General features: G+C 44.3%; 1 protein-coding gene across 3 annotated transcripts in view; it reads right to left on the bottom strand.

Moving 5' to 3' along the window:
- The window catches only part of LOC147697113 (gamma-aminobutyric acid receptor subunit gamma-3), a 1,420,783-nt gene that overhangs the window by 394,119 nt on the left and 1,013,159 nt on the right, over positions 1-13,505 (bottom strand). For all 3 annotated transcript variants that reach the window (XM_086933291.1, XM_086933292.1, XM_086933290.1), the window contains exon 3: positions 3,554-3,691. In XM_086933291.1, coding sequence (XP_086789417.1) covers positions 3,554-3,691 — 138 coding nt within the window. The remainder of the gene's footprint in view (positions 1-3,553; positions 3,692-13,505) is intronic.

Raw genomic sequence — 13,505 nt, 5'->3', positions numbered from 1 at the left:
TAATTGACCTTTTTTTCTGTTGGAAATTCCTTTGATTTTGATTTTGAATACTAAAAGTCACAGACTACAGTACTGGAATGAAGATTTTATTGTGAATTTGACACTCCTTCCACTCATGTTCATCTAAAATTAAGGTGACAACTCTTGGAAGCCCATCCTTTCTGTCTGAGAAGCACAAGAATTGTTCCCTCCTGTTCTCTGGTGTAATTTCGGTCTTCTGCCCATCAAAAAAAAAATGTTTGTTAGGGTAGTAGTGCACTTTCTATCCTCTTTACATTATTAGAAGAAGTGTGCACAGGTGCACACCAATTATAACAGTGAGAATGTTATTTATCTCATAATAGAATGTCCGTGCAGACTGCGCTATATACGGATGACATCAAGGAAAATCAAGGTCAGAATAGGCGAAGACAGGAGTACCATTCGGTGCAAGAAAGCAGCTACTAAACTCACCACCCACTACCTAGAAAATAATTATAGTGACTGCAAAATGTTTTGGACGGTCATTGAAAAACTGACACAACACGCTGAATTACACAAATACTCCTTGAGAAAGAACAAAGGGAGGTCTAGAAACTCAGAACTAACAAAACTGGACTCAATTATGAAACTTCTTGGAACCACCTTAAATTCCGATTAACCTTCTTTAAAAAAAAAAATCATTTAAATAGAACATCAATCAGTACTTGCCATAACAATGAAGCATCACTGTACCTTAGTCCACACCTTGATAATAAACCTTGGAACCCACATATTTTCCTATGATTTTTGAAAAAGCTGTCAATTTGAATACATCTATCAGTAGATGCCATTGTAATGAAGCACCCTTTTCTCATGTGTCTTCACCTGGTATTTTAGAACTGATCCACATGAAAGCGACTCCTCAATGAAAAGCATAATGCTGGTCCAGCATACTGCTTATTTTAACGATCCCATGTTTACAACATCATTCTAGCCTGAGGTACTTCATTAAATATGTGGGCAGATACATTACAAGTCTGAAATATACTTGGAGACTAGTTCTAATTTGTATTGTGGTCCAGGGCACTGCTAAATATAGTATTTTATGCCATCATCTCTTTTCTCGAATCCATGGAACTTCACAGAAATGTTGACAAGTACAAAGTTCTAATTAAGGTCAAGCATCACATTTTATACCGGCACCTTTTCAGGTCCAATTTTCTTTTTAAACATGTTGACAGAGATGTAGCTATCTCTAGTATGAGGAACGTATCACAGTAAGTATGTTTGTTTTTCCACATGTCTCCTCATTACGTAGTACCTCGTACGTGTGCTAATTCAATGAAATGACTCTCCGATCTTTGATGAGGGTTTGTTTTGGTAAGAGGTGGATGATATCCCACAGATACATTTAGTTGAAAGGTGATTCATTTTTGTATACATCACAAAAAACAAATGGATTGTGTTTAGAATTTGACAGTAAACTTTGGTAGATTAAAGGCCCCAATTTACCAACACTTTGGGGCGGTGGTCACTGCCGGCCTGGGGGGGCAATCCGCCCGCCATCCGCTCTGGAATGACCCCCGCCATATTAGTATGGCTGGGGGGTCCGTGGCGGATGGTAAGACCGCCTGCCGCTTTTCCGCCCGGTCGCTTCGCGACCGGGGAGGATAAGGGTTTATATGGTGGCGGTGTGTATCAGACACCACCACCCATATTAGCATGGGCTTTAAACAATCCCTTTCTGTGGCGGCTACGCTGCCACGGAAAGGCATACAGAGACTCCCTGCAGGGGCCCGTTGCGGGCCCCGAGGGACTCCGGGAGGGGGTGGGGGGGTGCACATGGAGGGTACCTATGGTACCCCTAAGCAGTTCCATGCACAGCATGGCAGACACTGCGCGGTGCCTGCAATGCTGTGCATGAAAGTGCACAGCATGCCTTCCTGCGATTGTGGCGGGCAGTGCTGTGTGCACCGCCCACTACAATGGTAGGAATGTAGGATGCGCCCGCCACTGTGTCGGGCACATCCTAATGCTGCCCACGGGACCCCCTCCCTTATGGCGGGCGGTCCCTTTCATCAACAGGATGGCGGGCGGGAAAAGTCCGCCCGCAATCCTAATGGGCCCCTTTGTTTTGGGTTTTCATTAGGTTTGTAAAGTGAAAAGTGTTTTGGTACATACTTTCCAGTGCAAATAAAGTTTTGCTTTAAAAAGTTGGCCAAAGTAATACAAAGTCTACTTTGTGCTATTTGTGTCAATTGGAAGTTTCATGGGTGATACATGTGCTAAATAGGTTATTTATGGAAATTAGGTTTCAATACTTTAAAATAATTTAACATATATGTATAAACACATATATATGTGTTTGGATGTTTATATAAATATATATATATAGTATTAAATATTGGTGGAATATATTTAATTTACATTATATTAAAATGATGTTAAAATATTTATCTTTTACTACTTCAAACTATCTATTAAAAATGATATGTTTGCCTATTTCTTTATGATATTAGTGTCAACAATTTTTTTACCTAATAGTTTTGTACTTACCATTATAAAAAAAGGATCATGATACTGTGGTCAACAATATTTTTGACAAGATATTTTTGTAAACAATATTGTTTACCTCAATATTGTGTCAGTGATCCTTACACATGGCCAACCAATGGTATACTTAGAAAATAATGGAGGTAAAGAATTAAGACAGAACTCCAAAGGAAATAATGTTAAAAGAAATTAATTAATTTCATGGTTTAAAAATATATATAAATGTGATTTAAAGCTAAACAGTACATGTTATTTAGAAATATTTTAATAATCTGTTCAATTTAAAATTAAGTGCAATTTTATTTTTAATTACAATTAGTACACAGATTTAAATGACTGTCAAATAGTGAACTTACTCCCCATAGAAAAGAGAGGAGACATGCAGGTGTGAGAGTTGCACTCATAGGTTTGCAAGTAGCATTTTGCAGTTCTTAAGTACTACTACTAAACATACTGCAAAATGTATTGTGTCAAGGCTCCACAAGGCCATTATGCTGCTTATAAACTTCAATAGGGGTACACTACAAGGGAAATTAAATTCTTTGTGGTAATGCCACACTTCAACAGTTTTTGCCACAATCATGCTTGCATCCAGGGTACTTTCTAACACTTTGCATCTTGGAAGATAGATACACGCACTATTATGGTGTTGTTATTCTACATTCAGAGGTGTGGAAAGAAGATTTGTAGCAGAAAACACCCATAAAGTACTGCAACCAGCAGCATTGGTGGTTACAATGTCACTATTACATCCCAGGATTTTGGTGGATTGGGAATGATCCCTACACGAGTATCCTTGAAACAATGATAAAGGAAGCTAGATGTCTATAGGTCTAGAGTGCACATCTTCTGACAGATGCTTAAATGACCCTCAGAAAGATGTAAATTAAATTACAAATATTAACTATACAGGGACTAACAACCCGTTTGATCATTAATAAAATAATTTCTAAACAAGAAACTCATCCACACATTCCATAACAGACATGGACCCAGAATAAATCACATCTTACAAATGACCTTTAGATTGTCACAGTACCTGCTGACGTTTTCACAAAGTCTGTGGTGTTCCTTAAACCCATGAAGTCAAATTGATATAGTCTCCATGATTTCTGGTTTGCTGCCTCCACCGAGTTCTTCCTCCACCTATAGAGCATTTCCTCTTTTGGATATCCATCTGAAAGAAATTAATAAACTGTTTAAATTGTTTGGAAGTTTATGATCCAAGTCATTAGCCAAGGTAGGTCAGCTTTTATTGTGTACAGTTTGCTAGAACCTTAACAATAGAAGTTCATAAAAGCTCATTAGTGAATGTCCTTTTACAATCATGCAACAAGACTTAAATATCATAATAATGTAATTAATAATGTCGTGTATGACATAGTATAAAAGATGAGTTATCATCTTAGGTGCAACCGTACGACTTAGTTTAGCTAACACACACAGAGGTACATCGAGCAAAGTGCATATTGTAGTAAAGTGCAAAGTGCATAGATAGTAGAGAAAAGGGGTGGGATTGGCATTGATTGTGTTTAACACTGCAGGACATTGGCGGCAATCAACCTTTTCCCAGTAAGCCCTAGGAATGTTATGTATCAACAGTTCAAAATAGGGCCTGTAGCTTTCAGACTTGCAATTAAAATCTTCCTGATTGTCCGAATCCCGCGTTTATTGAAAGGGGCTTTCAGCAGTAACCTCCTTTCTTTGAGTAAGACTGCTTTCTTCTCCAGAATTACACAGTCTGCAGCAGTCCTTTGTAACTCATTTTCCAATGCTTTTCATCAATTTCCCTGGCCAAAAATGCCAAAACGGTAGCGCATAGAGTCAATTTTTAGATGACTTGATCACCCAGTCTCTTGTTAAGTTGGTTCTTGTACCCATTTCGGATGACAGGCATGTGATCAGGAGGATAAACTCTCTTTGTTAACACAGAAGTTTTTTTCACAAGGCTGTTAACTAGATTTTTCAAAGTTATTGGAGACTGACAATTTTTCCATATTGCAGGAACACCTAAATCCATAATGGCCTCTAAATCATTAATGGGAAGTATATGATGGTGTAATAATGATGACTTGTTCAAATCTTTGGCTAACTGGGCCATGATTATGAGTGGGCTGGAAAAGGAGGGTGTTAGAAATGGGATCTCTGGTTGGCTAAGGCTTGCGCCAAAGCCAGGCAGAGACCACCACTCTAGTCAGGGCGAGGGAGTTACACGCCAAAAATAACCCCTGCTCACCCCCTTGGTAGCTTGCTAGCTTGGCACGAGCAGTCAGGCTTATCCCGGAGGCAATGTGTAAAGCATTTGCGCACGCACACAGCAACAACATCTAAGGCACACTACGAAAGGAACTCCACACAAGGTTATATCAAAAATAGCCTTTGTATTCTCATACCACAAAATAATAATAATCACATAATATACATGGTGCCAACTGGCACTAGGTCACTGGTAACCACTGTACTCAGCATCAGCCTGTAACATAAACCAGATTATGTACAGTATCACATTAGGCGCGAATTACATTATGCGCCGACCTTACCAGCATAAACACATTATGCAATCACCTCATAAGTCTAAACGCATTAGATCGTCACCTCCTAAGCATAACTCACATTAGGAGCATAAATCACAGTGGAGGATAACCTCCCAAGCATAACACATATTATGTAAATAACCTCATATCTAAACCACAGTTAGAGGCATCAAACAGGGTGTGTAAATCATAGTACATAAATCACATTTTCTAGTACCACATAAATCACATTTAGCACATAGTGTCCTAATAAAGACCATAGTAGAGGCATTATTCACATTAGGGCCTGGCGCCCTGTTAATCTCACAGTCCCCCTGGCCAATTGGCCTTCTAAAAGGTGGCTCAAATGCCCTATGTCCCAAAGTCAGGGCGTGCAGCCAATGCAGTGGAAGTCAAGGGTGCGCACTTGCGCAGGCCTAAATGTAGCATCTGGCACTAAGTGCTGCACAGCTGTGAAAGTATAGGGCAAAAGGAGTGCATCTCACTCCTAACTCAAAAGACAGGCCCCCAAAGAAAGAATGGCTGAAACATTGCAGCCGCCCACTACTTGCTGGGCAGCTGTGAAGATCAAATGAAGGCCTGGGCTCTTAATGTGCCCTTGGAATCAATGCGCAAAATGTGGCAGCTGCAAGCACTGGTGCGGCACATTTGGGAGCAAACAACTAAGCCATGGCACAACTGTGCCCTCTGGGCCTCACTGGGGAATCTCTACATAACATGCCCCCATTGTGGCAGTTGCCCACTGTCAGGCGGGGCAACGGGGCAACTTTGAAAGATGACGAACACAGGGGAAAGTATGGGCCCATCTGGGCCCTTTAGACACTAATTATGCCCCTTGTTAAAGCAGCCCGCAATGGCAGGTCCGCTCTGTAGAATAAGAACTGGCACTGTGCCCTGATCGTGGGGCGGCCTGCTCTCTCTCGCGGGACCACTCAGCCACGCAGGACTGACCCTGTGCTCTGGGTGCACCAACTCAAAGGAGACCCTCCTCCGGCCCATGTACGGGCTGCTGTCAGCAGGCTCCTTTTGCTGCGAGGAATCTCTCCTCACAATGCCCAGCGTGGGGTGTGCTCCCGCCTGGATTCTCTGTTGACTCTGCCTCATCACGGCTGGCACTGGCGGGGGGCTTCCCTCCCTCACGGGATCCCCGCGCTGCTCTCTGTGGCCTCTTCTACTCGTGTGGTGGGGGCAAGCACTGACAATATGCCTCGGGCCCCCTCCTCCTCCATAACCACGGCTCCTCTCTCCAGCGGGGCATGTGCAGAACTTCCCTCAAAAAACGTAAGTCCCGCCCGCCACCAGGCACCACGTTGCCTGACTTCCTCGCTGCAGTGATTTCCTCTCAGTCAATGTGGGGTGGACATCCATTCAACTACACGAACAGTGGGGTGGGCACTCACTGAAAATCACCAAAGGCGGCGAACAGCGGGGTGGGCTCCCGCTGTGAATTATGCAGAAGTGCGGGGTGGGCTCCCTTCAGAAGTCGGCAATGCAGGGGCATCCCTACTTTGGGATTCCCTCAAACTCAATTGCCGCGTCGCACTGCAAGTCAAAAACAGAAGTGCTCCTCAGGGCAACCAAAGCACTCTTAGAAATATAAAACAAAGCGCTCACAGGGCACAAGGGCCATCAAAAGTAAGTCCCCATAGATGAAGGGGCTCTGCAGGCAAAATAATCAGTCCTTAGAGGAAGGGGCAATGCAGGGCCCAGGGAGGCAAGCCCTCCTGGCAACCTCCCCTGGACCCCAGCAGCAGCATGCCCCGCGGGTTCAGGATAAAAACCGAACATTTTCATGGGGTCACAGCCCCTACAGATATACTACATTTCCCCTTTGTGTCACACCACAGGACTTGGGGATACCAGTCAGAACTCGTTTAGGGGAGCTTTGGAGCACTTAGTTTTCAAAGCTCCTCTTTCCCTTTGTTTGGTGGGGGCTCAGTGATCAGATACACCACAGGGGGCAGAGCCAGCATTGTACAGCCTGGGCACAGACCTATTCAGAGTCAGGGGATTATCCCTCCCTGTACTCTTAGCCCAGGTGTCCCTATTCAGCCTAGCTGACTCACCCCGCCCCTCCTGGAGCCACCCACACCTCTCAGCTCCTGTCACTCACAAGCCAGACATGCAATTCACATCAGCCAGGCAGACACACAGCACACGGAAATGCCAACTTCTAAGTGGCATTTCTCCACCAGTCACCATAAATCTGCACGCACCATCGCACAGCATTTATCCTCACGAGTTCACACATACTAAACTCGACACTACACTCCTCTCATACCAGGAATTACCATGGACACACTTATCCGCCATGCATTCCTATGGGAGGGCAGTAAACCTTACCAATGTAACACAGAGAGCGCACAAACTTTACATAGGCCATAGTGCTAAAGTGCTCAGAGGCCTAAAATCACCAACACCAGGCTACAGAAAAAGGCTAGGAAAATGCAAAAGGTTTCGGGGTGAACCTCCCAAAAAGGGCCAAGTCCAACAGGGGGGAATTTATAGCACCCAGGAAATATTAATACTGCATGGTTTGATATTTAGTGGGTGCTGTAATTACTTGAGGTAGGCGGCGAATTCCGTTCCGCTCACGGAACCTGCAAAATTTCAGCATTTTCACGTTCCGCGAGGAACACGAAAATGTCAAAACTTCCACGATCCGCGGCAGAACGGAACTGTGTTGCACAAACGGTTACATCTTAGTGGATAAATATGCAGGGCAGGATTCTTTCTGGCAGGGTGCTCCTGTCACAAAAATTAAACCTCAACAGGAAGCACTTACAGGTATAAATAAAGCAGGTACCCGAGTTTAACTCAAATTCAGTAACTCATTAATCAACCCCAAAAAATCTTGAGCTTTGTCGAGGCTGGGCAGGTGTGCTTTCTCCCCATATCTATCCTCGAAAATTTGCTGTGATGCTTGATAGAGGCATTTGCATCCTTGACTTTCACGAGCGCAATCCCCGTGCAGTTCCTGTGACCAGGAGCTTCTTTCTCCTCATCTGCTGCTCTGATCGGTCTCTGACCTTTTATAAATACAGGAGGCATGTGAACTCGCATGGAAGCTCCGCCCTTCGGCCCCGCCACACACACTAGCAGTGTGCACTGTCTTCCCGCCCTTTACCCACTATGATTGACAGCTCACTCAAGGGACCCAGGCACCCTTCGGCGCGATGGCAAAGTTACACACACATTGTCACTGGAGACAACTCTTCGGGCCTTTTTCGCAGCTGTAGTGTAGGAAAAGCACTAGACATTTACCCAACGAGGTAGCACCTACTGATTAGCCAGTAGAAAGTACTCCAGTTGAGTAGAGTTATTGCACCAAACGGCGGCGTCTTCTTGGATAAATGCAGGGCAGGAATCATTCTGGCACGATGCTCCTGTCACAAAAATTAAACCTGGACCGGAAGCACTTACTGATATAAATAAAGCAGGTGCCCGGGTTTAAGCTTAAATTCAGTAACTCATTAATCAGCCCCCAAAAATGATGAGCTTTGTCGAGGCTGGGCAGGTGTGCTTTCTCCCCATATCTATCACTGAAAATTAGCTTTTAATTTATTTATTTATTTATTTATGCGATTTTATATAGCGCGAACTTTACCCGAAGGTGTCAGAGTGCTTTACATAGGACCCAGTTTCAACCATAAGGACTGATGGTTACAATCGGAAAAACAGATTTGGAAATTTTTGACTTACATAAGAACCAGTTGAAAACATACGGATTTAGGATTACATGCGTTATAAAAAAAAAACTTAGGATTATATGCGTTACAAAAAGGTACAAACAGAAAAAAATTGCAAATGTACAAGAGATAGGATCACACAAAGAAGATACACAAATGGATATATTCTAGGCCTATACTAGTAATATCTCTATCAACATAGGGAGGGGAAACACATGGATATACTCTAACAGTCACATAGGGGACTAGTTGTTAGAGTTATCTCTATATACATAGGGAAGGGATATGACTGGATATACTCTAAGAGTCACATAGGAATGGTGGAGAGCACAACGGTCTACAGCATATACTAGTGATTAGAGCTATCTCTATATACATAGGGAAGGGAAAGGACTGGAAATACTCTAAGAGAGGGCAGGCACGTGAGATAACGAACTTTACCCGAAGGTGTCAGAGCGCTTTACATAGGATCCAGTGGAAAACATAAGGACTGACGGTTACATGCGTAAAATGATTGCAAATTTTTGCATTACAAGAGAACCAGTTAAAAGCATACGGACTTAGGATTACAAGCGTTACAAAAAGCTATACAAATGGATATACTCTAGGCCTATACTAGTAATATCTCTATCAACATAGGGAGGGGATACACATGGATATACTCTAAAAGTCACTTAGGAGACTAGTCGTTAGAGTTATCTCTATATACATAGGGAAGGGATACACATGGATATACTATAACAATCACATGGGAGACTAGTCGTTAGAGTTATCTCTATATACATAGGGAAGGGATATGACTGGATATACTCTAAGAGTCACATAGGAATGGTGGAGAGCACACCGTTCTACAGCATATACTAGTGATTAGAGCTATCTCTATATACATAGGGAAGGGAAAGGACTGGATATACTCTAGGAGTCACAGAGAAGGCAGGCACGTGAGATAAATGAGAGAGGGAAGCAGAGAGTGGTGAAAAGGACAGTGAGCAGTGTGTCAGAGGCAACAGGAGAGACAATAGGAAAGTCGAAAGGTCAGTTGGAGATCACTAAAATGGCGGAAGAGAAAGTTAGAAGAAGAGGCAAGTCATACAGAGAAAATGGCGGGGAGCACAAAGGTCCAAGTCGGAAAGTTCAGGAAGAGGGCTGGCATAGCCAGCAGGTCCAGGGGGAGAAAGGCAGTCCGTAGCAAAGTCGCAGCCTCATCGTTCAAGAGGAGCTGCGGCAGAGGAGATCAATCCGGAGACCAGAGGAGGGTCAGGGGAGAGAGACCACAGGCGCCCAGGCAGAGATGGAAGGCAGCAAAGTTTGAAGCAAAGGGAAGGAGGGGCCTCTCACCAGAGCCCAGTTAAGCACAATGTGGGTGGCGGCGTTGAGCCTGTGGGGGGGAAGACCGTGTTGGCGCTATGGATGCGGTCGCGCTGGCTCCCGGAGAGTTGCGTGAGGGTTCATCCACCCTGGCATGCGTTTGTATCCCTGGAGCCTGTGTCCGCCGGTCGTAGGAAGCGTGTCCCCAAGGGCGCCATCTTGGAGTCAGGCACCGTTGGCGCGAAACAGCGTGGTCAGCAAGGGGGGGCACATCTCTGCCGTCGGGCCCAGGCCCGTCTGTGGCGGAGAAAGGATGTATGACCCCCGGAGCAGGTAAGTGAGGATGGTCTCGAGGCGGCGCCGTCGTCAGCAGGGGGCGCCGCCGTCAATCACCACCCCTTTTCTGGTGTGCCCCTGGAATGACCGCAGAGTCTCGGCGGGTGGCAGCGGGGGACGCAGTAGGAGCCCTACATACCGCTCGGGTGATCAGCTCCTGTCAGACTCGCCCCCGGCAGGATGCCACAGGCTCTGCTCCTCGTCCTTGTTGTTTAGCCCGGGCTGGTAACGGGCGGCTGCCATGTTGGGTCCCAGGCAGGGATCGAGAGCAATCAACCAACGCCGCTCCACAGGCACCAGCAGCGATCGGGGCAGCCCTGCACGTGCCCCACACCTTCCGCTTCAGTTAGGTAGCGTGTGCATCGCGGAGGGCTTCCTAAGGATGCTGGGCTCCAGGCCGGAGTCCATCCACGTGTGTTCCTTTGACCAGGAGCTTCTTTCTCCTCATCTGCTGCTCTGATCAGTCTCTCTTCTTTTATAAACACAAAAGATGCAAGTGAACTCGCAAAGAAGCCCCACCCCCAAAATATCTGCGTGTTCGCTGGGCTTTTTTTTGGGGTTTCGCGATATTTTGCGAAAGGCAATTTAGCAAATTCCGCCCACCCCTAGTAATTACCTCTTGTTCCAAGTTTTACTTTGGAAAAGGATGAATTTTCCGGCCTACCTGTGATCGAGCATTGTAGTAAGGGCCACTCAAATTATACATTTTTGAGGAGGCACCATTTTCTGCATAATTATGGATTTATTTGGTGTATTTGCACATAATGCATCATCTACTACTAATCTGTAGATTTTAACGAAAACAAATGGCTTTAGCTCACTGGAACACAGGTTACTAAAGATGCGGTGAGGTGTTGCTGCTCAGTGGAATGCCCTTCGCAAAGGTTGACTGGTCATCTTTCTGGTGCTTATGGCTGTACTTGGGGGTTAAAGTAGTACTAAGGAGGTGAACCCTTTGCCCACACTTTGTCCACACAAATATAACGTGTAAAAATGTCAAAATAATGAAGTTACACAATCACAAAATATCCTACATTAAACTGCATAGTTTGGAACATGTGTACATTTAACCAAAAACAAAGAAAATTCTGCATTACATAAAGGAACGACTAGAAAACATGAATATTCTATGTTTTTGGATACGTGAAGTTTCCTATCACAAAGGTGGGATCGTTCATTGTTTTACATCCTGAGTCAATGTAAAGGTGTAGAGCTGAAAAGAAGGCGACAAGATAGTGTGTGAAGTTGGTAGCGGGAAAGAATGCTCTGGATGAACCCTCTAAAAGAAGCACTAAAGGAGGAGGAAATGAAATATGTCTCCCTCCAAAAAAGACAAATAGCACCGGGAGAAATCAGGTAAAAAGGTCATACTTACACTTAACTAGCATTGCTTTCTCATTTACGCCTGCACGATTTATCATTCTTAACCCACTGCAGTGTAAACCGGTGGGAGATTTGCACTATGCTTCCATTTCATTATTGTGAGAAAGGCCGGTCAATAAAGCACTAAGGGCCTCATTTATGAAAAGTGGCGCATCGCTGCGTGAAAACAGCGATGCGTCACTTTTCACTGCGCTCTCCCTGCGACACTAACGATGCGTCATATTTACAGTATGACACATCATGTCGCAAGGAGTTACAGATACGTCAGTATTTCTGACGTATCCGTAGGTGCAAAAGTGACGCATTGCTGGAGTGTGTCACAACTCCAGCAATGTGTACTTTCACATGGGCAAGTCCCATGTTGTTAGTGCCTGCGTCAGTCTTACGCCTGCCTGAGGCAGGCGTTAGATTTTGACACATTAGCGTCCAAGAAATTGCACAGCGAAATCTTATAGATGTCACTGCCTCACTTCTATGACTCTTTTTTGCGTCAAAACGCCCCCCTTGCCAACATTATACATGGCACAGGTATAATGTGGTGAAGGGGTTTAGAAAGTGACGCATCTACCTAGGTGTGTCACCTTGTAACTATGGTGCAACAAGGCACATTTTTTACTCCGCTGGTGCGTCACAAAAAGTGACGCACCAGTGGCGTAAAAGTGATGTAAGGGCTCATAAATGAGTCCCTAAATGGCAGCTATCGCGGCACCCGTTATTGTCCAGCTTCTAGCAATGTAAGCAACTTATTGCACTAAGGAGTATGTATGTTTTCAAGCATTTTGCTTAGACTACAGAAGACATATTTACATTGTTCATTAATGTAACGCGAATGCTCAGACACAATTGTGAGAAAACAACCCGGGTTACAGCAAACTGTAAAGTTGTTGCAGTTATTGTATTTGTGATGGAAATCCGTTTTATCAAGAATGCAATCGGTAAGTTTCTTAACATTTTTTTCTCAAGTATAAGAGTAAATGTGTGGAAGTAGATTTTCCTAAAACCCTGTGTCTCCGAAATTCAAAGAAGTTTGAAATAGCTTAAAGGGATTATAAGAAAGGTTTGCTTTGTAATTGAGATATCCATATTTTATGGAAAGTTATATATTTTATGTTGGAATAAATGAATCTCGTAAAAAGTTGGTGATCTAAAAACGTCATTACACATTGCGCTTTGAGTTTAATAAAATAGTTAAGTTCAACAGCTTTCCCTTCCAGACCCAAAACAAAATACCCTTTTCAGTGCTGCCTTCCGAGCCACTTTGGTGGCTGTTTTTGTTTGATATTGGAATGAGTAACAATTTTGAAAGAGAAAAGCCTGAGGTCACACCAGATAATGCATCATTTTCCAATCTAGGAATTATGGATTGGTGTTACATCTCCACTTCTCCCCCAACAGAGATCCTAGTCAGGTGTGGGAAGTGACACATTTCCTTCCAACCACATCTTTTAGGTGTGTAGAAATAGAAGAGACAGAATGACTTCCTCTTGTGTTCACCATCATAAAGCCTAGTTGGCCTTTGGACACTGTTTCTCTCTTTTAAAAAATAAAATGATAAAGCTTCTTTTCTTTCTACTACAGCATTGGCTCTGCCCGGTGGCATAACGAAATTTGAGGACCCCCCTGCACTGTACATGGAGGGGAGGCCCCCTCCCCAGCCCACCACCTACCACTTTCACTGAGGGGCACTTACCGGCGCTGCTGGGGCTGCACAGGCTTTTGTTACTCCACTTGCCCCGCCCCT

This window comes from Lissotriton vulgaris, chromosome 8, assembly GCF_964263255.1.
Source record: "Lissotriton vulgaris chromosome 8, aLisVul1.2, whole genome shotgun sequence".
Taxonomy (NCBI): Eukaryota; Metazoa; Chordata; class Amphibia; order Caudata; family Salamandridae; genus Lissotriton; species Lissotriton vulgaris.
This window is presented reverse-complemented; position numbering and strand designations above follow the sequence as displayed.